The 26,397-nt window shown below is 44.6% G+C and overlaps 1 protein-coding gene across 3 annotated transcripts in view; it reads right to left on the bottom strand.

Moving 5' to 3' along the window:
* The window catches only part of SGCG (sarcoglycan gamma), a 151,978-nt gene that overhangs the window by 56,812 nt on the left and 68,769 nt on the right, over positions 1–26,397 (bottom strand). For all 3 annotated transcript variants that reach the window (XM_075919276.2, XM_025179381.3, XM_025179380.3), the window contains exon 5: positions 17,194–17,313. In XM_075919276.2, the coding sequence (XP_075775391.1) occupies positions 17,194–17,313 (120 nt within the window). The remainder of the gene's footprint in view (positions 1–17,193; positions 17,314–26,397) is intronic.

The following is a 26,397-nucleotide window of genomic DNA, read 5'->3' as shown; positions in this document are numbered from 1 at the left end:
TTTAAATCCCGCGCTTGATTTGCAACTTCGGTATGCTTCATTTGCCTCCCTACTTCGAAGAAGGGGGCAAGTGTAGATGTACCCTAAAAGTGAGAAGAACTAGATACTTCCAAAGAAGGTACTAGAAACTTTACAGTGAAAAATTATTTTTAAAAAACTGCCCATGAGGAGATTTAATTCAAATAAGTCTCTCCTCTTTCAGTTAGGTCTTGTCCACACTTGTGTTTAGGGTACCATAGCAATGAAAAGCAGACTTTTGACCACACTGCCATGTGCAGCTACATGTGGCAGTAAATAGCTGTGGCAGTGAAAAGCTATGGCAGAGAGGATGCAGTAGGGAAAGGAAATAGAAGCTCCCCATTGCTGGAGCCTTTCCCTTCAGCAGGGAAATATTCTGGTATCTGCCTGTGGTAGGGAAACACTCTAGCAGTGGGGAGTTGCTCAAGTTTTTCTCCTCTGCCTCCCTTCTGCTGGAGCCTTTCACTACTGCCTCTCCACTCCCCACCTTTCCAGGCTGCTGGAGTCTTTCACTAGGGCTGTGTCTAGACTGCATCCCTTTTCCGTAAAAGGGATGCAAATTAGACACTCGCAATTGCAAATGAAGCAGGCATTTAAATCCCCCCCACTTCATTTGCATAAACATGGCTGCCGCTTTTTTCCAGCTCGGAGCTTTGCCGGAAAAAAGCGCCAGTCTAGACGGGGATCTTTCAGAAAATAAAGCCTTTTCCGAAAGATCCCTTATTCCTCTTAAAATAAGGAATAAGGGATCTTTTGGAAAAGGCTTTATTTTCCGAAAGATCCCCGTCTAGACTGGTGCTTTTTTCCGGCAAAGCTCCGAGCTGGAAAAAAGCGGCAGCCATGTTTATGCAAATGAAGCGGGGGAGATTTAAATCCCCACTTCATTTGCAATTGCGATGTGTCTAATTTGCATCCCTTTTATGGAAAAGGGATGCAGTCTAGACACAGCCTAGGGTGGGGAAAGGCTTTGGCAGTGGGACACTATACCACTGGGACATTAAATATAGCAATGTAGACATGCCAGACACTGTTTGGGCATATAGAGAATTAAGGATGTTAAACTGCAGTTAATTGACTAGTCGACTAGTTGATGGAATTTCCATCAACTAGTCGACAGGCATGTCCATGTTCCTCCTTTGAAATGTACAAGAGGGAGAATTTCTCTGAAGGATCCCAATAACTCTCCCCAGGACCTCCCCCCCTCAGGGGCTTTTGGCTTGCTACACTATTCCTTTCCCACCACAACCCCTCCCTTCACCCACTTCCCTGAATTCTCAATAAACACACCTGTTTGTTTTTGAAGGAAATGAACCTTATATTTGTTTTAGAAAAAAAAGGGAGAAGGAGGGGGCTCATAACCTGGAGTGGCATGGGGGGCAGCTGGATGTGGCACCTCCGCTGCAGGGATCTTGTCAGACTTGGGGTTGGGTGGGTCCTGGTACCGCAGGGGGGTGGGCAGGAGCAGGGGCTGGAGTGGGGTCAGGGATGGCAGGGGGGCAGGGTGAGGGGGTATGAGCATCACTTGGGGAGGGAGCTTGGGCATTGCTTGGGGAACGGGGCATGGGCTTTGATTGGGGAGGGAGCAGAGGCATCACTTGAGGGCCAGCGGGAGGGGGAATGGGCTTAGCAGGGAGAACAGGAGGGTGGCAGACAGGAGCAGCGACAGAAATCAGGTATACCATCATTTCCCTCATGATGGCACACATGCTATCGCACCACTGCATGAGCTGGCCCCAGGTATGGTTCCGACACGCTGTGTGCTCCCGGATATTCTGTGCCAGGGTTTCCTGCATGTCACACAGGACACTGACATACTGCCACATCAGGTCTTCATGGACCCTCGTGTGCTTTCGGGTCCCCCGGGCTCTGGCAGATTGCTTGGTTGGTGTGGCTTGGCCCTTAGTCCCAGCAGATCCGACTGTGTAGAACACAAAGAGTGAGAGACGGTCAGTCATCCATGGAGACATTGTCCTTGAAGCCGTGCTCGTCTCTGTGAGCAGTGACCAACAGTCCTCAGGCCAGAGGAGGGGGATGTCTGGGGAGGAAGGCCATCTGTGGCCTGCACAACAGGCCCTGCCTCACAGGGACTCCGAGGTCCCCAGGGAACCATGCAGGTCACTTCCCACCCACACCCCTCTCCCCATAGTCCACAGACAGGCAGGCAAAGGAAGTGTCTGGCCACAGTGGGATCTCCCCATGGGCAGCAGAGGAGCCAGGAGCAGCCTGGCCATCCCTAGGTCCTGCATACACCTGAGCCAGGCAGCACTGTCCGTGGGAGCGGATGCCGCCTCGCATGTACAGGCATGCCCATGTACTGTGTGTGGCACTCCTTGGTGTGTCTGGAGCTGTGCCTGTGCCCTTGTGGCTAACCTACTTCCAGCTGTGGCAGGTGCTGAGAGGGCGCCCCCCCTCCCTGGGGCCAGATGTGTGTGTGGCCGCTCCTGAGCCTGGAAGCAGGATTGTGGCTGTGCTCAGGAGCTGTCTGCTGAGTCCACGTGGTGCACACTAACGCAGTACGTGGTACCGTGTGCACAGACGGCAGCATGATGTCCAGCCCGAGCAGGCTGAGTGATGTTCATACTACTCCCCCTCTGTGCCCACATCCCCCGCCCTGTGTGTGTGACAAACTGAGAGCACTCACCTGAAGATCCCTTCCTGGCCTCAGAGGAGGCCTGGGAGACATCCAGGCTGACAGGAACTGGCTCTAAGGAGAGTGTGACGGTAGCCATATCATCCGCCTCCTCCTCCCTCCTGCTGCTGTCCCTGGTCCTCCTCTTCCGCTGTGACCTCCGGCCGGGCAACTACAGGAGTGTTGAGGCTGGAGTCCATGACTACGAGTGGGAAAATGGTTTCCCCAACCCCCAGGATTTGGTGCAACTCCTGGTAATAGGGGCAGGTGTGAGGGTCCTACCCTGGAGTGTGAGCTTCGCTCCCTGGCCCTTGGCCATTTTTCCCAAAAAAACTCTATGGTGTACACATACCCTGAAAATGCTAATTCAGTGGAATCAAAACATTTCACAGGAAAGTGTAAATACTGTCAAAACATTCAACTCTTAATTTGTTTGACAACTAATGTATTTTCCTCTGGTTTTGAGAGGGTTTCCTTTTCACTCAATACTGTATAAAGCTTTTTTGTGTCTACAATAAAAATAGCTTGATGTTGGAGCAACTACAAGACTTTCCTGTGATAACAGGATTGGTTTATCTGGTGATAGTTTTGAGAGTGTGTTCCCATATCAATCATTTGCTCATTGGCCTATGTTCTTTCCCTATCCTGCTGATTAAGTCATAGCGTCTATATTCCACTGACATTCATGTATTTATTTTCTGTCCAGAGTACGAAAAAGTTTTGGTGAAATATATCCTATATATCCACACGATTAATCATGTGGAGTACGAAAAAGTTTTGGTGAAATATATCCCATATATCCACACGATTAATCATGTGATTGTGTATGCCTCCCCTTTGAAATGCTGCGACAGCATTTCAATGGGGCAGCACTGCATGGAGCCCAGTCAGCTGGAGTGCCCAGCTGACTCCGGGTTCCATGCAGCACTGTGCCTTGGAAGCGCTGCAGCAGCGTTTACAAGGGGCAGTGCATTAGGAGCCTGGGATCAGCTGGGGACTCCAGCTGATCTCCGGCTCCACTTGCACTGCTCCTTTGAAGTGCCAAAGTGGCACTTCAAAGGGGCAGTGCAGCATTAATGCCTGCGATTGATGCGTTAAAAATTAATGCATTAATCCTTCCCTATGTTAATCGCAGGAGTTAATGCAGGTCAATTGACAGCCTTAATATATGCCTATCCACTTCACTGCTATATGAATAAGGATTTATCTGTTCTGCACATGTGGCTTGTTTCCCAATGCACTATTTGTCCTGATGAAACAGTTCCCACCGGGGACTCCCAATTGCAGTTTTGTGACACCTTTAGCTTGTTAGTAGGTAGCAGGCTTTGACTTTGTCTCTTTTCCTTCCATCACCATTGACTGTAGTAATAATGGGTCTACAAATGCCAAAGAATATGTGCATCTTGATACGAAGTATTGTACTGAGCTGCTAATAATGTCTTTTGTGGAAGTGTTTCTCCATTCACTGATCTTTTAGGTTATGTCTACACAGCAGCGTAGCCTGTGTCTACATACAATTAGTTATTTCAACATAATGTTGAGCTGGAGGACTGTTTACTCTGACTCCTCATTGAATGAGGAGTAAGGGACATCATAGGAAGAGAACTCCATTTCAAAATAAGTGGTGTGTAGACGTCCCCAAATTTGAAATAAGGTATTTTGACTTAAGCAATTAGCATAGCTCAAGTTGTGTTGCTTATTTTGAGTTTAGCCCTGCTGTGTAGACATACCCTTAGTGTGGGCATCTGCAGTATTATTTTTACTTGTTTGGAGTCAGGTGATAGCACTTGCAAGGTCAGCAAGTGTCTCATATGGTGGAGAAAGAACATGATAAGAACTATTTAGAAAACCTACTCATACACAAATTCTTTGGTTCAGATTTAATGCATGCCAGGGTACTGAGGGAATAGGCAAATGTCATTGCAGAGCCTTTGGCCATTATCTTTGAAACCTCCTGGAGGTTGGGAGAGGTCCCAGATGACTGGAAAAAGGCAAATGTAGTGCCTATCTTTAAAAAAGGGAAAAAGGACAATCCAGAGAACTACAGATCGGTCAGCCTCACCTCATTCCCCGGAAAAATCATGGAGGGGATACTCAAGGAATCCATTCTGAAGCACTTGGAAGAGGGGAAAGTAATCAAGAATAGTCAACATGGATTCATCAAGAGCAAGTCATGCCTGCCGAATCTCATTAGCTTCTATGATGAGGTAACTGGCTCCTTGGACAAGGAGAAGTCAGCAGATGTGATATACCTTGACTTTAGCAAATCTTTTGGTACAGTTTCCCACAATATTCTTCCCGGCAAGTTAAGGAACTATGGATTGGATAAATGGACTGTAAGCTGGATAGAAGGCTGGCTAGATTGTTGGTCCCAACCAGCAGCAATCAATGGCTCGATGTCTGGTTGGTGGTCAGTTTAAAGAAGAGTGCCCCAAAGATCTGTTCTAGGGCCAGTTTTGCTCATCTTTATTAATGACCTGGCTGAGGGAATGGATTGCACCTCCAGCAAGTTTGCAGATGACACTAAGAGAGGTAGATATGCTGGAGGGTAAGGATAGGGTCCAGCGTGACCTAGACAAATCAGAGGAGTGGGTGAAAAAAAAGTCTGATGACGTTCAACAAGGACAATTGCAGAGTCCTGAACTTGGGATGGAAGAATCCCAAGCATTGTTACAGGCTGGGTACCAACTGGCTAAGTAGCAATTCGGCAGAAAAGGACCTGGGGATTACAGTGGATGAGAAGCTAGATATAAGTGTTCCCAAGGCTAATGGCATATTAGGGTGCATTAGGAGGAGCAATTCCTACAGATCTAGATAAATTATGTTATCTAGATAAATGGGGCATGAGTCCCCGGTGAGGAGGACTGGGGAGGCTCTGAGGGCTCCTCAGGGTGGACACTCTCCCTCAGGGCCTCCTGGATCCTGACAGCCCCCTGATGGACCCCCCAGATGGCAGCCTGCAGCAAGTGCAGCTGTGTTGATGGCAGTGACCCCACGAGACCCACCGGCATGCCCAGAGGCATCTCTGGCTCCATGTGGCTGAGTGCTGTGGTGTCCCGAGTTCGGGCACTCAGAGCAGTCCAAGACAGGACTGCTTTGGTGTCCCTCATCGAGGTAGACAAGCAAGCGAGGTACCCTGAGAACTGTCTGTTCGGGGTGGGGGTAGGGTCCCTTTAAGCACGGAACTCAGTTAGCCTCAGGCAACAGCCCCACACACTAAGTCCTAACCTGATGCCTTGCCGGCACTGGTTCCAGCCAGCCTTAACTTCGGTTCAGAGTCCACTCAGTGTGGACGTGCTATTTCGAAATAGCAAAATGTTATTTCGAAATAGTTTTTGTGTGTAGATGCGTTATTTCAAATTAGCTTAATTCAAATGAACTATTTCAAATTAAGTTAATTCAAAATAGCGCCATAGTGTAGACATACCCCCAGAGACTTATGGGTTAAGATAAGTCACCCCTTAATCTTTTTAAGTTAAACAGAGTTCCTTTAAGTCTACACTGTAATGCATGCTTTCTAATCCTTTAATCACTCTAGTGGGGCAATTCCATGAATTTTCTCCATTTTATCAACATCCTACTTGAATTTCAGATACCAGACATGGACACAGTATTCAAGTAGCGGTTGCCTCAGTGCCAAAAATCAGAGGTAAAATAACTTGTCTACTCCTATTCAATTTTCCCATGTTTATGCATCCAAGGATCACCTAAGTAGTACTGAAAGTTTATGTTTAGCTGATTATCTACCATGAACGCCAAATCTTTTTCAGAGTCACTGCTTCCCAGGATAGGGTCTCCTGTCCTGTAAACATAGCCTACATTTTTGTTCTCAGAGGTATACATTTACATTTAGCCATATTACAATACATATTATTTGTTTGAGTCCAGTTTACCAAATGATCCAGATCTCTATCTAACAGTGACCTGTTCTCTTCATTATTTATCACTCTCTCAACTTTTGAGTTATGGAAAACTTTATCAGTGTTGATTTTATGTTTTCTTTCAGGTCATAAATAAAAATATTATACAACATAGGGCCTCTATCCCTATGACACCCTACTAGAAACACAACCTTTTTATGATAATTCCCCGCTTACAGTTATATTTTGAGATCTATCAGTTATCCACCTTTTAATCAATTTAATGTGTACCAGGCTAATTTAATATCCAGCACCAAGTCAAATGCCTTACAGAAGTCTAAGGATATTACATTAATGTTATTACCTTTATCAACCAAACTTGTAATCTCATCACAAAAAGGCATCAAGTTAGTTTGACAGGATCTATTTTCCATAAACCCATGTTGATGGGCATTAGCTTTATTACCTTCTTTTAATACCTCATTAATTAAGTTCTGTATCAGCGATTCCATTATTTTGCTTGGGATGGATATTAGAATGACAAGCCTTTAATTACTTGAGTCATCCTGTTAACTCTTTTTAAATAGTGCACACCATTAGCTTTCTTCTATTCTTCTAGAAGTTCCCGTATTCCAAGACTTATTGAAAATCAACCTAATCCTATTAGTATGTCTCGTTGAAGACACTGTTATAATCCTACTTCAGGTTTGATACCACAGCATTTTTCAACCCTCTGTATCCACCTGTTGGTGTCCAAAATGTGAGGTAGCTGTCTTCTTTATCCAGTATCATATTCCCAATATACATCTTTGGAATCAAGTACTGACTCTATTTCTGATGTTGTTCGGTCAGGTAACATTTCTGTACTTACAGGCATTCAGTAGTGACTTTTTTTGTGTGTGTTTTATTTAGGGTGCTAGGGTCTATACAAATATATCACTTTTCTTTCTTCTCAATAGCTACTATGCTGATTATCTGACTTGTAGACGTGCTGACATTAGCAAAGTATTTTTTCCATATATTTTTTATTTTTAGTCTTCTTTTCCATTCATTTTATTACTCCCATTTTTTGTTTCTCTTAATGCAATGGCAAAGAAGGGGGGTAGCTGCTCTACTGACTATTTTTTCCCTGTCTTTCCAGATGTAACATGACTAGGAGACACTGCAGTTCTTTAAAAACATCATGGCAATTTTTTAATGTCTTTGCTGCATGTGTGCCACAGTGATTGTCTGTTCTGATTATGCATTTTATATGTCCATTGTATGAATCTAGTAATAGGCTGTGTCTATAGGCGCGATCTTGCACAAAAGCGACCTGTCTACACTGGCCGCGAGTTCTTGCACAAGTACACTGACGTTCTAATGTATGAAATCAGTGCTTCTTGCGCAAGAATTGTGATGCTCCTGCTCAGGAAGAAGCCCTCTTGTGCAACTGCTCTTGCGCAAGAGGCCAGTGTAGACAGGCTACATGAATTTCTTGCACAAGAAAGCCCTATGGTTAAAATGGCCATCAGAGCTTTCTTGCGCAAGAGAGTGTCTACACTGGCAAGGATACTCTTGCACAAAAGCACATCTCTTGCACAAAAGCACATGCCTCTGTAGATGCTCTCTTTTGGAAGAGTTTTTGAACAAGAACTCTTCCGCAAAAGAGTTATTGCACAGGAGCATGCCAATGTAGACGTACCCATCGAGTTTAGCGCCAGAAGGGATCATCAGATCATCTAGTCTTATTTCCTGTACTCCACAGGTCATAAATACCTCCCATCACTCACACACTAAACTCAGGCACTGAAATTAGATCAAAGTGTTATATAGCTCATAAGAAATTAGACTATTATGTACCAAATGGAGAAATTGGGACAGACCAACATGCACTAATAAGAGGGGTCCCTGCAATGGCAATGAAATGATTAAGTAAAATTCTATTTGGCTAATCCTGCCAAGTGATCCCCAGCCACAGACTGCAGAAGAAGGCGAAAAAATTGCAAGTCTGACCCAAGGGAATTTTTTTCCCCGGTCCCAATGTGGTGATCAGTTAGATACTGACCACATTAGCAAGTACAGTTAGCCAACTAACTGAAATAAAAGATCCTCAGTGTCACTTCAGACAATCTTATCCAGTGTCCCATCTCCAGACATGGTAATTTCTGATACTTCAGAGGAAGGAGATTAAACCATACCCCCCATTCTAGGATACGAAGGACGATACCTTCCTGACTTCTTCAGGTGTCTGGTTGAACCCCTGTAGCATGAATGAATCATTTACAGTCACAAAGTTTATTTATGATTCACTTGTTTTAGCCGTATGTAGTGACTTCTGTGTTATCTGTACTTCCTGAAACTTAGCTTATATACTTTTTCTTGGTATTCTGCTTACAATTTACATTATACTAGTGGAATTATGATCATGACATTGTATAATTGTAATTTAATTTTAGTTTATTGCAATTTTGCTTCCTTCTCTTGCATAATAATGAGGATATTTTTGTAACCTAGTACATTCACTGGTGCCCCATTATATATTTGGCATTCAATTTCCTGTTTGTTTTTGTGCTCCTGCATTATCTTTGCATCTGATAAGAGTCTAAGCTTTACAAACCATTTACTTTTGCTATTTTGCATTGCATTAATGTCATTTACATGCAAAGGCTCATTCTGTGAGTCATTTCTTGCTTCTTTAACATATTTCTTCTTTGTCTTTCTGTTTGCAAGTAAGGTGTTACTGTCATAAGGAGGGCATTTTCCAATACAGGCAGTCCCCGGGTTACGTACAAGATAGGGACTGTAGGTTTGTTCTTAAGTTGAATCTGTATGTAAGTTGGAACTGGCGTCAGCTGCTGCTGATACTGATCAGTTTCAACTGCGGCTGAATCTGGATGCCAGTTCTGACTTACATACAGATTCAACTTAAGAAACCCAGGCGTCCCCAAGTCAGCTGCTGCCGAAACTGATCAGCGGCTGATTCCAGGAAGCCTGGGGCAGAGCAACTCTGCCTCGGGCTTCCTGTAGTCAGCTGCTGGTCAGTTTCAGCAGCGGCTGACTTGGGGATGCCTGGGGCAGAGCAGCTGGGGTGCTGCTGGGTTGCTCCAGTAGCGTGGCTCCTCGGCGCTACTGGAGCAACCCAGCAGCACCCCAGCTGCTCTGCCCCAGGTGTCCTGATTCAGCCGCTGCTGAAACTGACCAGCAGCGGCTGAATCAGGACGCCTGGGGCAGAGCAGCTGGGGTGCTGCCGGGTTGGTCCGGAGCGGCACTGCGGGACCAACCCAGCAGCCTCCAGCTGCTCTACCCCAGGGGTAGGCAAGAAAAGCCTGGTCTGCTGGGGGGGGCACTAGCTGCACCCCCCCCCCCCCCAGCAGACCAGGGGGACAGGAGCAAAGCCTTGGAGCATGCCCGCAGCGGGACAGCACAAGCGCGCCTGGGCTGTCCCGCTGCGGGCATGCTCCAAGGCTTTGCTCCCCGTCTCCCTGCAGACCAGGGAGACGGAGAGCAAAGCCGCTGAGCACGCCTGCAGCGGGACAGCCCAAGCGCGCCCAGGCTGTCCCGCTGTGGGCGTGCTCCAAGGCTTTGCTCCCCGTCTCCCTGCAGACCAGGGAGACGGAGAGCAAAGCTGCGGAGCACGCCCGCAACGGGACAGCCCAAGCGCACCTGGGCTGTCCCGCTGTGGGCGTGCTCCGCGGCTTTACTCTTGTCCCCCTGGTCTGCTGGGGGGGATCCAGCAAAGCCGCTGAACCCCCCCAGCAGACCAGGGACACCAGAGCAAAGCCGCCGTCTGGGCGGCTTTGCTTGTTTGCCCGGGAGCAAAGCCGCCCAGGCGGCAGCTTTGCTCGGGTGTCCCTGGTCTGCTGGGGGGGTCCAGCGGCTTTGCTGGACCCCCCCCAGCAGACCAGGGGGACAGGAGCAAAGCCGCCCAGGCGGCGGGAGTCCCGCTGCCTGGGCGGCTTTGCTCCGGGGCAAACGAGCAAAGCCGCCCAGGCAGCGGGACTCCTGCCGCCTGGGCGGCTTTGCTCGGGTGTCCCTGGTCTGCTGGGGGGGTACAGTGGCTTTGCTGGACCCTCCCCCAGCAGACCAGGGAGACCGGGAGAAGCTTTTCTCGCCCCGGAGGACACAGGTGGTGACCCGCCGCCCGTGAGCTCCGGGGTGAGAAAAGCCCCGTTCGTAAGTGCGGATCCGTCATAAGTCGGATCCGCGTAAGTCGGGGACTGCCTGTATATTTTTCCATACAGGTTGTCCTTTGCATTTCATCTGCTCCTCTAGTTTGTATTTGTGTCTTTGTTTCTGCACAAATTGTGGTGTGTTTTTCCTTCTGTTTTCATGCTTTCTCTGTGCCATTTGGTAACTTATCTCTGTGTCAGCTTCATTTATGCTCTGCATTTGGATGTGATCTTGTTCACTACTTTTGCACATCTGATTGCTATTTATTTATGTCAACAGAAATGGTCAGAAGTTTTATTCTGCACATCACATTTCCTAAATGTGGGCAAGCTCTAAAAAGTTCTTTTTGGTACTGCTATTATTTTATTGTCTTATCATCTGGAACATTAGCCAACATTAGACAACATTTTTAAGAGGCACTGCTATCGCCTCTCAGCATGGATGTTAGTGCTCTTTTCAAACTAACCCCCCCCCCCAACTGTAAAGCTGGAATTAAGGTTGTAGAATGTATCAATCATTTAGGGGGAAACTATGTAATTGACAACGGTGTTTTAAAACACACACACACACAGACAAGACTATGCAGCACTTTAAAGACTAACAAGATTGTTTATTAGGTGATGAGATTTTGTGGGCCAGACCCACTTCCTCACACAGAGAGAAAGAGAGAGAGAGAATCTGAAAGACAGGAAATTGAAATGTAAGTTTACATTTCAAATACAAAAAACCAAACTATTATTAGCAAATTATTCACCCCTCTATGCACCATCTATTACACTTATACACTATTGCCTCTGAAACTCTGCTGTGATATTGCATGTTTATATATCTTTGATGAGATTACAACTCTGTTTTATAAATGTAAAAGCACTGGAGTAATATACTTAGGCTATGTCTACATTGGCATGATTTTGCGCAAATTGTCTGTAATGCAAGAGTTTTTGCATTAGAGTATTTGCGCAAGAGAGCGTCTATATTGGTCCAGGACTCATCGTAAGAACGATGCGCTTTTGCGCAAAAGAGCATCTACATTGGCGGGACGCATTTGCGCAAAAGCAGAAGCCCGGAACCATTTTGAAGAGGGCAAAAGGGCATCAGCCCTTTCCAGGGGCGGGGTCTGGAGCTCCTCTGAGACCTTGCTTAAAGGGATCTCCTCAGAGAGCCATTTCTCTCTTGCTGCGTGCTTTAGAACCTCTTGCAGGGACTGACAGCCGTAGCAGTTCTATTTGTGGTTGTCCTCTGCCTTATTGGACACCACTGCCTTCTGCCTTTAGTGCCTTCGGCTGATTTTTTGATCTCAGCTCGTTTGTTGTGCCATGGAGCCAGGGATGGCCTTGTGCCTGCTCTGGCCCCTTCCGGCCATTTTGGAGTAGCTGCAGCTGCTGCTCCATGCTGCTGAACTCCTCGTCCAGAACCTTGAGGCACAGGTCACTCTGGACTCCCTTACCAGGGAGGCCATGGCATCCCTGTGCCATCCCCACCCCACCGTGGAGAGGTCCTTGTGGAGATTGGACACCAGTACCAACTAGTGGGACCGCCTGGTCCTGGGGCAATGGGACGACCAGCAATGGCTCCTGAACTTTCAGATACAAAAGCAGACGTTCCTGGAGCTATGTGCCTGACTCGCCCCTGCGCTCCAGAGAAGCACCACCCGGCTGCAGGCACCCATCCCAGTGGACAAGAGGGTTGCCATCGTACTCTGGAAGCTGGCCACCCCGGACAGCTACCAATCGGTAACAAACCTGTTCGGGGTGGGCAGATCGTCCATTGGTGCTGTAGTCATGCAGGTAAGTCCCAGGGAGAGTGGGGGGAAGGGTGCTGCACTCCATGCCCAGGGGCAGGCAAGACTCCAGGCTGTGTCACCCAGGGGTCTGGGCCGTCCGTCCCTTGAACAGACCTGCTGGTGGGGCGGGGGGGCCCTGGGGTGTGTGTGTGTGTGTGTGTGTGGATAGAGGGCATCACGGGGGGGGGGGGAACCTCCTAAGGGAGCACGCACTCATCCTACCTTATGTGATGTGTTCCCGTATTTCTCTGCACCCTTCTGCAGATTGTCCGTGCCATCGATGACATCCTGCTCCAGAGAGTCATCCACCTGCGCGACGTGGAGGCTATGGTGGCCGGCTTTGCGGCTCTGGGGTTCCCCAACTGCGGGGGAGCCCTGGATGCAACCCACATCCCTGTCTGTGCCCTGGAGCATCGAGCGTCCCATTTCATAAACAGAAAGGGTACTTCTTCATCGTACTCCAGGCCCTCATGGACCACCGTGGCCACTTCCTGGACATTTATGCAGGCTGGTCTGGCAGGGCACACGACGCACACATTCTACGAAACAGGCTGGAAGCAGGCACTTTCTTCCCCCAGCGGGAATTTATTGTCGGGGACATGCCAATGCCCACGTGTGTTGTGGGGGATGCAGCCTACCCCCTGCTGCCCTGGCTAATGTGGCCCTACACAGGGCAGATGGACCACATCCCGGCACAGTTCAACGACTGCCTCAACCAGGCCCACAACCAAGTTGAGTGCACCTTCGGGAGGCTGAAAGCCTGGTTCCGCTGTTTCCTTACCTGTCTGGAGATGGGTGAGTGGAATGTCCCCGAGGTAGTGGCTGCGTGCTGCGTGCTCCACAATCTCATGGAGCGGAAGGGGGAGGCCTTCCTCCCGGCATGGATGGCAGGCGAGGGCCAGGCCTTCAAACAGCCCCACACAGCTGCTATCCGCCAGGAGCACCATGATGAGGTGCGCATCTGGAAGGCCCTGACAGAGATGTTCTCCCAGGCCCCATAGTAGGGTCGCCTCTGTCTCCCTACCATCCCTAACCCTTCCCTCTTCTCCGACCTGTACCTCCCAATAAACAACCAACACAGGTTTTTTTGGAAAACAAAGTTTGAACATTTTATTTACAATGGGGAGAGGGCTCTGAAGTGGGAGGGGGAGGGGACTCTGAACTGGGAGGAGGAGGGGAACAAGTGCTGGGAGGGGTGGCCCCTGCGACCTCCTCTGTGGGGCCAGACCAGCATGTGTGGGTCTGGCCACAATGGGGCAGGCACCACAGAGAGGTGGGCAGGAGGGGCAGCAGGAGCAGGCGGGATGGTGGGAGCAGGAGGGGGGGGCATGGGCATTTGAAAGGGAGGGACGGCGGGTGGAGGGGGTATTGCCATGCCGGAGTGCATGGCCTGCGCCATGTGAGCGATGAGGGCTCATCTTCCTCCCTTGCCTCACTGGGCCTGGTGACGGGGGGGGAGGGCGCCTGCTCATGTCCACGGGCATGGACAGTCCTTGTGGTGCTGCCTGGCCCAGAATGCGGTGAGCATAGCCCAGGCGCAGCTCTTTGACCTTTGCCCAGACCTGCTTGAGGGTCTGGTCTGGATGGCCCTGGTCCTACAGCGCCTGGGCCATGCGGCGGAAAATGTCTGCCCCGGGTGTCATGCAGGGCCTCCTTGTCGGCCCACAGGTCCAGGAGGGCCTCGAGCTCCCCTGGGGACCAGGATGGGGCTCTCCGCTTCCTGCCCCTTGGGGCCTCCTGCGCTGGGGGTGCGGGTGGCTGTTCCCCCCCTGGAGTGGCCATCCTGGGCTGGTGGTCTGGTGGCTGTTGGGGAAGGGAGCAGAGCCACGTGGCAGAGGTCGATGGCAGAGGTGGCAGAAAGGTTTCTGCCTCGTGCCCTCTGCAGGCTGCGTCTGCCTTTAAGGGGGCTTGGGTTATCAGGAAGTCTGGGAGCTGCATGCGGGTATGGAGCATCCAAGTGGCCACTAGGGCTTTTTTCCGTTTAGACTGCTTTTGCGCAAAATGTCTTGGCTGCCTGTCTACACTGGCCTCTTGCGCAAGAACACTTGTGCAAGAGGGCTTATTCCTGAATGGGAGTGTTATAGTTCTTGCGCAAGAAGCACTGATTTCTTACATTAGAACGTCAGTGTTCTTGTGCAAGAACTCGGGGCCAATGTAGACAGGCAGCAAGTTTTTGCACAAAAGCAGCTGCTTTTGTGCAAAATCTTGCCAATGTAAACACAGCCTTAGAGATCTGGGAGGCATTTGCATGGCATTGCACTGTATTTTGTTTAAGACACTAGTACTACACAATCAACATGACATATTAAATGGATTAAAAACGTGTGAACTGGCAAATTTCAAAATATGATTGTAAACAGGGAATCATCATTGAGTGGGGGTATTTCTAGGGGGTCCCAGAAAGATTGGTTCTTGGCCCTGCATTATTTAACATTTTTATTAAGGACCTGGAAAAAACCAAAATTGTTACTGATGAAGTTTACCAACCATACAGAGACTGGGGGAATGGTGTAAGGGGTCATGGGCCTTGAACACAGGGTCGTAGATTGACAAGTAGTATTTAGACCCTGATCTGCAGCACTGGGTTGTATGGATCAAGAGAGGCCAGGAATCATGCTTTCTATACCCAGGGATTCCTACCCAGCCATCTGTGTAGAAGGATTCCTTCTAGAGATTCCATTGCAACCTCATTATTACAGTCATGGTAGGTCAAACATATTATTAGCAATATAACCATGGTTCCCTGCTCCAGGGTATGCAGCATTGTTCCAAACAGGGGATTCTCAGGTGCTGGTTCTCCATGGTTCATTTACACCACTGCAAAGGTGAGAATAAAGTAATCTATATACACTTACTTTGTACTGGTGTAAAATGACTACACAAAAAGCAGGGCAACAGTAGATTACCATGAGTGTTGTCTGGCACTGTAACTCTGACAGTACTAGATCACACATCTCAAGCTTGCTGAGAAAAGATGATTTCAGGAGTTAGGCTGTACAGTGAACTTTAAGAATAATCATGTAGTTTTCTGACATTTTACTATAATTTACAAATACATTTTTAACCTCCGCTACACTGCATTTTTGTTGCAAGGCAGTCAGCTTTCCTAGTCAGTGACTAATGTGTTGTTGATAAGGTATATAAGAGATGAAGAGAAGAGAAGGTGGGTCTCTACACTGTATATAAAGAAATAGTAATGCAAGATATTTTGATGTGTTTTTAAGCCTGCATTTATCTCATGTATCCACAGCTTATCCATAAAACCGAACACATTGACTTTAATAAACAAGTATACTTAAAAATGCTTATTTTAAAAAAATGTTATAGTGGGTTTGATTCTCCTCTCACTTATACATATTTATACTGGAACAATTCCATTGACTTGAATAGATTTGCTCCTGATTTACACTGGTATGAAAGGGAATCAAGCTTTTATGTGTCTATATAATACCTATGGGGATCAAAATTGTCTTTGCCAAGTAGAAGATTAATAAACAAGTAGAATACATATTTTTACATCGTTATTTCAATGAATGTATGACTGATTCTGACGTTGTGCACAGATAAACCCTTTCAAAATCAGCTAACAATTATGCAATCTTCCATATCTTTGCTTAAAAACAGTTTTTATTAAAGTTTGGTGTCTCTTGAGCATACAATAATCATTTAAGGTGGTTTCCTGGTTAAACAATGTTGTAATTTCAATTAGGTTAAAAAAAGAAAAAATATAAAACCCTAAGGGGTAAACATAATTTATGAACATACATATTTTAACAAATTTGGCTTTGAAGTGCTGAATACCTGTATACACTAACTACTACTGTAATATTTTATGCAGTGAAATAACTTGCCGTGATCTAATAAAATTAAGACCTCAAGGTTTTATAATACTAATAGGGAACACAAGTTAAATGTGATAGTTGTAATACGGTTCTAAATATGAAAAGTGAAATTGGTAGTAAGTTATGTGGTAATTTCAGTATTTTCTTTGATGAATTATTCCAATTTAAAACCAGAGCAACTGAACTTTAATATGCACATTTTAAAGCAAGTTAGACCTGGAAAACATTGTTAGGGGCTACAGATAATGTAAATACTAGCTTACAATGAAACACAGCAAAATGTCTTTATGTATGCTATCAAATGAGAGCAACTATTATTTTGTATTAATGTTAATTATGTGCTGAATTATTCAAATATGATCTGATATTTTTAAGGCAAATTTGTCTTTTGATAAGTGACATTTTAAATGTACTATAGTTAGTGCTATGGTAAATATATCAAAGGCAAGGGAAAATAAGACCATACTATCGCTTTGAAAGGTATACAAAATCTCTGTTTTACAGCAGGACTTTGCAAAAATTCCACTTAGAATCCTCAATCCAAATGGTTACACAAATCAGAGCATACAGGATTCTTTTGCTCTTAGTTTACCATGTGCACTGAAAATGAGAAATAAATGAGAGAAACAGTTCAGGCACGATGGCTGTCATCTACAGGCGTTAGTTTAAGGTGAAGATTATGCAAACACTATTATAATGTTAATGATATTCCTAGCCCACCAATTCAATTTATTGATAAAGGTAGGGCCCTTTTCAGATTTTCTCTTTCCTAATGAGGTAAAGATATAACTTGTATGGACATCCAGATGGTTTAATTTAAATGTTATTTTAGCTCAACTGTATGTGATTTGGTTTTATTTATATGTGGAAACATATTTTTCAAGCATTTCTTAATTGTCTGTTACAAACCTGTGACTCGAAGTTTATCTGTACCAACTGCAGCTTCATTTTCATCCACTGTAAAAAGAGGTATGCCATCTATGGAGTTGATTTGAAATTGCTGACCAAGGACTTCTACCATTTTAGGCCCTGAAAAGCATATTTGACAAGATAAATAATTACTAAGTGAACTTTAATCAGGATTCCTTTCTTGCATTCTATACTTAAACAATCAGCCAAGTAACACCAGGTTATTCAAAATCCAATCTGATTGACTTAGCGAGTCATCTAAATGCATTTAGGAATTGTGAAGTGATTAGATACTATGTGATGGAGGACATATAAATTCCCAACATAGATGGATCTATTTACATAACCTAATTTTGTTGTTTAAAACCATGTCTGGAGTCATGCTTTGAAGCTTGGGTTTACAGCAAATATAGGTAACTTCTTACATACTGTGTGAAGGCTTCGTGTAAAAATTCCTAAGTGTCTTTGATCAGTATATATGTGTAATATTGCTTCCTTAATTGAAAAAAAAAAGAATTGACTTATGAATATGTTTGCAAAATCCTCATTATGTGATATAAGAAGATCCTCCATAAAACAATCCCTCAGCTGTTTAGACAGTAAGTGCAGTTCTGACCCCACATTTTAAAAATGTTGCCTTTCATGGTCTTCCTAAATCACATAAAATTAGTTGAAAAATATTTTCAGATTTTATTTGGAATGACAAAAATATCTCTCAGCCATGAGGTGTTGCATTTGCAGTTTGCAATGGAGAAAGGTGTGTCCATTTTGTGAGAGGAGGTCTTGTCAATTTGGAAGAGTGTAAGGAGGCTGAAGAGACATCTGATAAAGATAGGGGAACCAAGTCTGTCTGATGATGGTGCCTTCCATCTTGATCTTGCAAATGGCTTTTGGAATGAGAGGAATTGGGGGAAAGGCATGGTACGAATGAGCATCCTGTGTAATGAGAAAGGCATTGCCCAGCAATCCTGGTCCCATATCCATAAAGCCTTTTCCGAAAGATCCCTTATCTTTCTATGAAATAAGGGATAAGGGATCTTTTGGAAAAGGCTTTATTTTCCGCAAGATCAGCGTCTTGACTGGTGCTTTTTTCCGGCAAAGCTCTGTGCCGAAAAAAAGCGGCAGCCATTTTTATGCTAATGAAGCAGGGGAGATTTAAATCCCCGCTTCATTAGCAATTCGATACGTCTAATTTACATCCCTTTTACAAAAAAGGGATGTAGTCTAGACGTAGCCATGATTTTTGGCATGTAACTATAGATGTAGCGGTTGCTCATGCAGCCATGTCGGCTACGTCCAGCACCATCTGTAGCACAGTACGGGATGCAGTGTAACCTTCCTGTACTATGGATTTTAGGATTGGCCTTCTATCATCTGGGAGATGTTGCATGAGCTCGGTTAATTTAATATAGTTCTCGAAATCATGATTGGCAAGGAAAGCAGTGTAGTTGGCGATTCGCAGCTGTAATTTTGAGGAAAATTGGTTCCTACCAAAAAGATCAAGGAATTTATGTTCTTTATCTTGCATACAAGTATTAAATTGTGGTAATTTAGACCTAAGATGAGCAGCATCCACCACTAGTGAATTCAGCTGTGGGCGCAAGACTGCTTTGGAAGGGACAAAGTATTTTCTGTCAGCCCATTTGTTGGCGGGAGGGGGATTGAGGCTGGTATTTGCTATACCTGATCAGCCACTTTCTTGATTGCCTGATCAATTGGGAACACAATTTTAGACTGGGTCGCTGGCAGTAAGTTCTTTAGGAGCCGATGTTGTTTCTCCTGAACTTTGGTAAGGGTCACCTCCTGACTAGGAATGCATTTGAAGAGTTCTTGGAATGGAAGGCACTTGAAGAGTTCTTGGAATTGCTTTAAATCATCTGTCAGCAATAAATCAGTTGAGATCACCGCTTCATCATGCAAGGAGGATGACTGGTCAGTCAGTGAAGTATCTGGTGGCTGAGGATCATCTTCATCCATGATTTGCCCCTCTTCGGTATTCAAGTCCTCTGTTGGAAGAAGGCTCTGAGGGCAAGAGGATGTTGCAGGTCTCCTAGCAGGTGCTGACGATGTCTGGAGGGTGACCACTGATGCCATGGGGACCAATGTGGTGGATAATGATGTGGATGATAAGACCAGCTTGGGAACCACGAGGGATCATGAGGGTATTGTGGTCTTTGCCTATCATACGGTACAGGCGATCTGGAAGGGGACAAACGTTGGGAAAAGAATACACTCCTCCAGTCATCCTCAAACCAACTAAGATGAGAGAGCACAGGTGATCTGGGTGAGCAAGGAGACCATGTCAATGATGGAGGGAATGGAGATGACTGCCTTGAAGCGGCACTGGGCACTGATGTGGAGCACTGAACCAGAGGTGGCACCTGTCTATCGTGATTGTGTCTGTGTGAAGAGGTGTGGTGCTGAACCAAGGCATCTGTTGAGAAAGAAAGCCTTTTTCGACAGATCCCTTATGCCTCTTGCAAGGAGGTTTACAGGATCTGTTGAAAAAGGCTTTCTTTCTGGACAGATCCCCCTCTAGACTGCCGCTTTTTGCCGACAAAGTGCTGAGTTGGCAAAATGCGGTGGCCATTTTTATGCAAATTAGGCACAGGATATTTAAATCCCTGCCTCATTTGCAATGTCGACCTGCCTAATCTGCATCCCTCTGCTAACAGAGGGATGCAGTCTAGACATACCCTAAGTAACAAACAGGAAAAATGAACTAACTATAGCTATATTTTTCTGTCTCTAGATAAGCTGAGGAGAGAGAAAGATTGAGCTCTGTCTGTAACCGAGGCAGTAATGAAGGAACTAAGGGGAGCTGGGCCGCACACACAAAGTGCAAAGGGTGAACAGCACGAGGTGCCTGTCACACATGCATGGTCCGATCAGCTACTGCTAAGAAAAACTCCGATCTGTGGCACCAGGAGAACCCAACACCAACAGTGGAGCACCCATGGGAACATCACTCAAAGAAGATTATATTCTTTATATTATTTTATCTTTGACTAGATGTTAATAACTCAGCAAACAGGAATATACAGTATTCTGTGTATTTTTTATATCTTTTTTATCCTCCTCAGAGCAGGATTATTCCCTATAGTATATTCTGAAGTGTTTTGTTCTATTTAGTATAAGGTAAATTAAGTGACTGGGTTTCCAGCTATTTTCTTGCAAGGTTATTTCATGCTCTAATATACTTCACAGCTAAACATTACAGTCATCCTTCACTTTTAGGATAATATTTTATTTTTCTTTACAGAAATTTCTATTGTGATTACCCCAGAGTCTTGGCATGTTCTGCTTTTTGTTACTAGGGCTATGTCTAATCTATGGGGTTTTTCCGGGATTCCAGAGGTATCCCGGAAAAACTCTGCTGCATCCAGGGAACGCATCTGCCCTTCTGCTTTTTTTTGCAGAAGAGCAGATGTGCTTTTTCGGAAGCCCTGTCTTTCTCCTCTCACAAGGAAGAAGGAATCTTCCAAAAGAGTTTTTTTTTTCTAAAATCTGGCCCAGTGTAGAGAGGCCAAATTTCAGAAAAGCCTCTTCCAAAAAAACTATCGGAAAAAGGTATGCAAATTGCGGAGCACAATTTGCGTACCTTTTTCCAATAAAACCTCATAGTGTAGACATAGCCAAAGAATCTGCATAATTCTTGTTTGTGTGAATGAAAAATATATACATAGAAAGGGATGGGTGGGAAGGCTATTAATGATCCAGATGGCCAAGGGAGGAGTAAGAGACTTGAAGGCACCACTAGGAGGCACCACGCAACATACCCATTATAACTGAAACTAAGGGAAACACCATCAAGGACAAGATAACAGATCACACCAAAGCTAGAATGCGGCAATTCCCAGAGATAGTTGTTTAAGATACTGATGAAGGATGACAATGAAAACAATCTTGAGATAAACATTTAATCAGGAGTAACTGATGGCTATATGATGGTGCAAAATCCATATACTGGAATGGGGTAGAACTACTATATAGGATGTGGTGTTTTGTTAAGGTTTTTTGGGTTCATTCTGCAAAAGCCACAGAGTATCAGACTGCAATTGACAGAATCCAGTTACTCCACCCAGGCCCGATCTAACTAACCCTTAGGTTGGTCTGAGCTACAGATTGGAAACTATAATAATGTTTCAGAGGGTTATCTGCATTAATCTGTAACTTTAAAAATAATGCATAGTCCTGTGGCACCTTAGAGACTAACACAAATATATAGTATCATGAGCTTTCATGGGCAAAACCCACTTCACCAGATTCTCTGTGTGTGCACATGCATATGCATATGCTGCTTTTCATGTTGTATTGTCTTTTCCTCTGGAAAAGATCCTATGTGTTTTGTATAACATATGGTGAACTGTGGTTTCCTTGTATATAGTTGTCTATATAATTCAAATGTTGAAACTGGCGATCAAGAAATGGAGGTGGGAGGGTCCCAGAACTTGGACTGTGTCTGAGTCCAAACCTCTTTATCACAATTAAATAGCCCGTTAGCCCAAACAAGCTGGCATGGGACAATTGCAATTGCATAATTGTATTGTAGGCATATGGTAAGAAATAGGATTCTTTGTGCAACTGCAAAGCATTGACATTGTTTTTCTCTATTTTCTCCTGTACTTAATTTTTAATGTTTATATCTTAAAAAGGTTTCACTATGCTGTGCATCCAAGTACAATATGGTATCACACAAGACTAATAGTTACATGACTTTAATACACACCTGCCTTATATCAAAACAACAGGAAGCCAGGAAAGAAGAATCAATTAAAAAGCCTGCACAGTGCTTCATTGGTGGCCTCCTGTTGTTCTCCAAATTATGACTGTTCCAAGTAAACCGAGGCTAAATAAAACAAAAGGTATGCCTTGAAATTACCAAATATATTGAGTAACTAAAACTGAAATCCTCCTTTCACTTTATTGGGGTCAAAACTCCAATTTTCCTCCTGGAATGGACAGAGTAAGTCTCTGCCATAGGAACACTGATTCACCTCTAAAATACTTTAGTGAGGTTTGCAAATTGTCTTCCTATTAATTGCTCTTGTACCGTATCTCTGCTTCTCACAACCCAGCTAGATATTGATTAAAGTCATGAAAGTAATGATTTTTTGCAGTACAGAGATCTTGAAGAAATTCATTTTGGCTTCTATCAGAAAAAGAAAAAGAAAAAGAGTTTTTAATGAAAGTCTTCAGGGAAAAGTCAAAAAGGGAAAGCTAATGACTTTATGACGTTATTAATTAAGTCAAGTTTGTAAAACTGGCTTCAGGGTTTTTTCTGTAAAAACATTATCAAAGTCTTCTTATGTACAACATGCTTCATTAACACCGTTCTCTGCCTATTATGTCTTTAATGAAAAAATACCATTACTTGAAAATGAAATGTCACAACACTGATAAGAAAAATTAAAATGATCTGACATTCCGGAGCAGCAATTTATAGATGACAATTAATACTAATGAAGTAATCTATTATGTACTGACACTGCATTATCTGTTTTGTTAAAGCTTTGTTCCCAGTTGTTTTAAAAAAAATCACAGCATGAACATTGCTCTTACTTTAGCAGCTACTTCAAAACTGCAATGATGGACACAGGAGATAATCAAAACAATACCTAGAAACTATAACAATACATTCAAATTCCATAAATTATTTTGAGTGTTACCATATTTTCATGTTTTATTGGTTGGTGTACAGTATTTCACAGATACTGCATTTCCAAACATCCTGACATTATAGTTATCTAAGTAGATTGTGTCTAACTTAAAAATACTTATAAATGAACATCCAAAAACAAAAAACAGGACTATGAATCCTTTGGTATACATGGTTGTGACAATTTTCTTCCACTACAGGCAGTCCCCGACTTACGTGGATCCGACTTATGTCGGATCTGCACTTACGAACGGGGCTTTTCTCGCCCCAGAGCTCACGGGCGGCGGGTCGCCACCCGTGTCCTCTGGGGCGAGAAAAGCTTCTCCCGGTCTCCCTGGTCTGCTGGGGGGGTCCAGCAAAGCCGCTGGACCCCTCCAGCAGACCAGGGACACCCGAACAAAGCCGCCGCCTGGGCGGCTTTACGAGCAAAGCCGCCCAGGCGGCGGCTTTGCTCGGGTGTTCCTGGTCTGCTGGGGGGGGGGGCAGCGGCTTTGCTGGACCCCCCCAGCAGACCGGGGGACAGGAGCAAAGCCGCCCAGGCGGTGGCTTTGCTCGGGTGTCCCTGGTCTGCTGTGGGGGTCCAGCGGCTTTGCTGGACCCCCCCAGCAGACCAGGGAGACAGGAGCAAAGCCACACAGGCAGCATCCCGCTGCCTGTGCGGCTTTGCTCGGAGGCAAAGGAGCAAAGCCACACAGGCGGCGGGGTCCCTCCGCCTGTACGGCTTTGCTCGGGTCTCCCTGGTCTGCTGGGGGGGGGGGAGGGGGCGCAGCTAGTGCGCCCCCCCCAGCAGACCAGGCTTTTGTTGCGGGACGCCTTGGGTAGAGCAGCTGGGGTACTGCCGGGTTGCTCCTGTGGGAACCTACCGGGCAGCACCCCAGCTGTTCTGTCCCAGGCTCCAGATTCAGCAGCTGTTGAAACTGATCAGGCTGATTCCAGGAAGCTGGGGGCAGAGCATCTCTGCCTCCGGCTTCCTGTAGTCAGCCCCTGGTCAGTTTCAGTGGCAGCAGCTGAATCTGGAGCCAGTTCTGACTTACATACAAATTCAACTTAAGAACAAACCTATAGTCCCTATCCTGTACGTAACCCGGGGACTGCCTGTATTTGATCTGAGTAAGTGGGTCTGGCCCACGAAAGCTCATCACCTAATAAACCATCTTGTTAGTCTTTAAAGTGCTACATAGTCCTGTTTTTTGTTTCAGCTACACCAGACTAACACAGCTACATTTCTATCACTATCCAAAAACAAAGACCACAATGATACTATGTCTAATGTAAATGTAATATAATATAACTTAAATGGCACAGAGGAAGGCAAAAGTGAACTGAGCCCCAAAAACTCAGTATTTTTTAATTTGTTAGTCTTGGGGCCTATTCTGCTAGTACATGTTGAATATAGTATTCTCATACAGTTGGAGCCTTGCATGATGTTACAAAAGCAAAAGGGTTCAATATGTGGTTCTGCTCTTCTGAAGACAAAAAGCAATAGTCTCTTCATGAAGATTCTCCAGAAGCTGTTGTGAAACAGCTGTGATCTGAACAACTACAGATCATCAACTGAAGAGTCATTGGGGGCATTAATTACAACACCATTAGAAGGAATAATTTTTTAAAAAGCCAATGAAAATTCATATAATTACAAAAGTTTGATAAATGTTGACAACTAAAGTAAGTATTTTATTCCAACTCAGATTATACAGACAAAAATCACAGGTCATAACAGTAACTTTTATTTTAAAACTGAAATTGTAGTTTAAGACTGAAGTTGATTTAAAGACTTACTCTTTGATCTGAGGGGGAAAAGGCTCAGTAAAGAAAGACTTTTCCTTTTAATTTATCCATCTTGCAGGCTTCAGTTAATAAATCAAAGCGAGTTTCATTTTATTACACTTCTTGATCATCTTATCAAAGAAAGTTTCAGCTTTTTCAAATATTAAAGCAGAAGAGCAAGATGCAGCTACTGCATACTGAATCCCATCTTTTGAAACTGGATCCAGGATTTTACAAATAGGGGTATTACTGAAATTAATCAATAAATCTCTGCTCACATTTTTCCTATGGCTCCCTGCACTCCCTATTCTCCTTACAATCTTCTGTCCTTACTACACTCTCTAAATCCTCAATCTTGCTCAGCACGTTTTTATGGCTAGCTCATTGAACTAGGAAATGTAGTTTAGTCTATGAAGCAATATGTAATAATAAGTAATTGATTTGACACAAAACTACACATTTGTCAGAAGGAAAGATATTAGTGACAAAGAAGGGTAAATGCAGAGTTGTTTGTTTTTCAGGTATGTTGCTTTTTTATTGCCATTAATTCTTTCCTCCCAAAAAACATACATCTCCTCTTGACTTCAATTATGCTTCCAGAAGCAACACAATGACAGGAAATAGTCCAAAATATAACTCTATGTACAACTACAGTACACGTTATATCTTACCATGAGCACATAGCTATATCATACAAATGTTCACACATTAATCCAACTCAACTAACCCAGCAGCATCTAGTTAGTTTCCAATGGTTTTAAAATGTGATCAAGGGGCTACTGTTCTGGGGAGGAGAAAGGCTTTGTGAACAGGAAGGAAGGCTGAAGTGCCTCCTTGTTGTGAACCACTTTCTCCTTCACTTGGCAGCATCTGAGCCTTCACACTCTCCTCATATTGCTGGTGGTAGCCAACCCATCATCATGGGAAGAAACAGAAAACAGCCAATGACGTAGCAGTTGCCAGGGTTTAGGCAAGAGAAGCTCTGTAATATACATGCAGATGAGTAGGAGGCTCTGACAACTTGGTGGGTGGGAGGGAGTAGGCAACACTACAACAGAAGGGAGCAGGGAAAAAAGAGATTTTAGTTCTTGTCTCTTCTTAAATTAGGACAATTAAGGATCTTAGGGTTAAACCTTTGGACATACTTTCAACAGGAGGACAAGCACATATTTCTATATTTTAAATAGACAAATAAAATGAATTTAAGAAAACACAGGAATGTGAATCTTATCTTAAATGTATAATGAGAACTCTGAACATTTCTAATACACACAAAGTGGGAACAAATCAATTTGACTGTAATTTTCTGTAATAATCACAATCCTTTCCATATATACTTTTGAGTCATTCATACCAAGATTTTGAAATCTTCAGAACTACACACCACTTACGTGAATTTCATAGACAAGTATTTTACACACAGGCAGATTAAGGAACGGATTTTTAGTGTCACAGTGAAGACCATGTGCAGAGTCAGGAACATAATCAGAAGTCTTGATTCAATCCCCTACTCTTATTACATGATACAAATGGATGTATTTTTACAAATAAATAACTGAGAACATCTGACTTGTATATCTACCAGATAATCCCAGTGAGCTCATTAAATTACTCTAAGGGCAATCTCTGTACACAGAATTGTAATTTAGTTAAGGATCTCCTGCTTCACTCTGCAATTCCAAGTGGAGAGGAGCTTACACTCAGGTATCTGGGCAGCAATGAGTAGCGCCACTTCAGTATGTTCTGTTTTCCTTGCCATCCACCAACAAATATATCCC

Source organism: Pelodiscus sinensis, chromosome 1 (genome assembly GCF_052426305.1).
Source record: "Pelodiscus sinensis isolate ZL-2025 chromosome 1, ASM5242630v1, whole genome shotgun sequence".
In the NCBI taxonomy this organism is placed as follows: domain Eukaryota; kingdom Metazoa; phylum Chordata; order Testudines; family Trionychidae; genus Pelodiscus; species Pelodiscus sinensis.
This window is presented reverse-complemented; position numbering and strand designations above follow the sequence as displayed.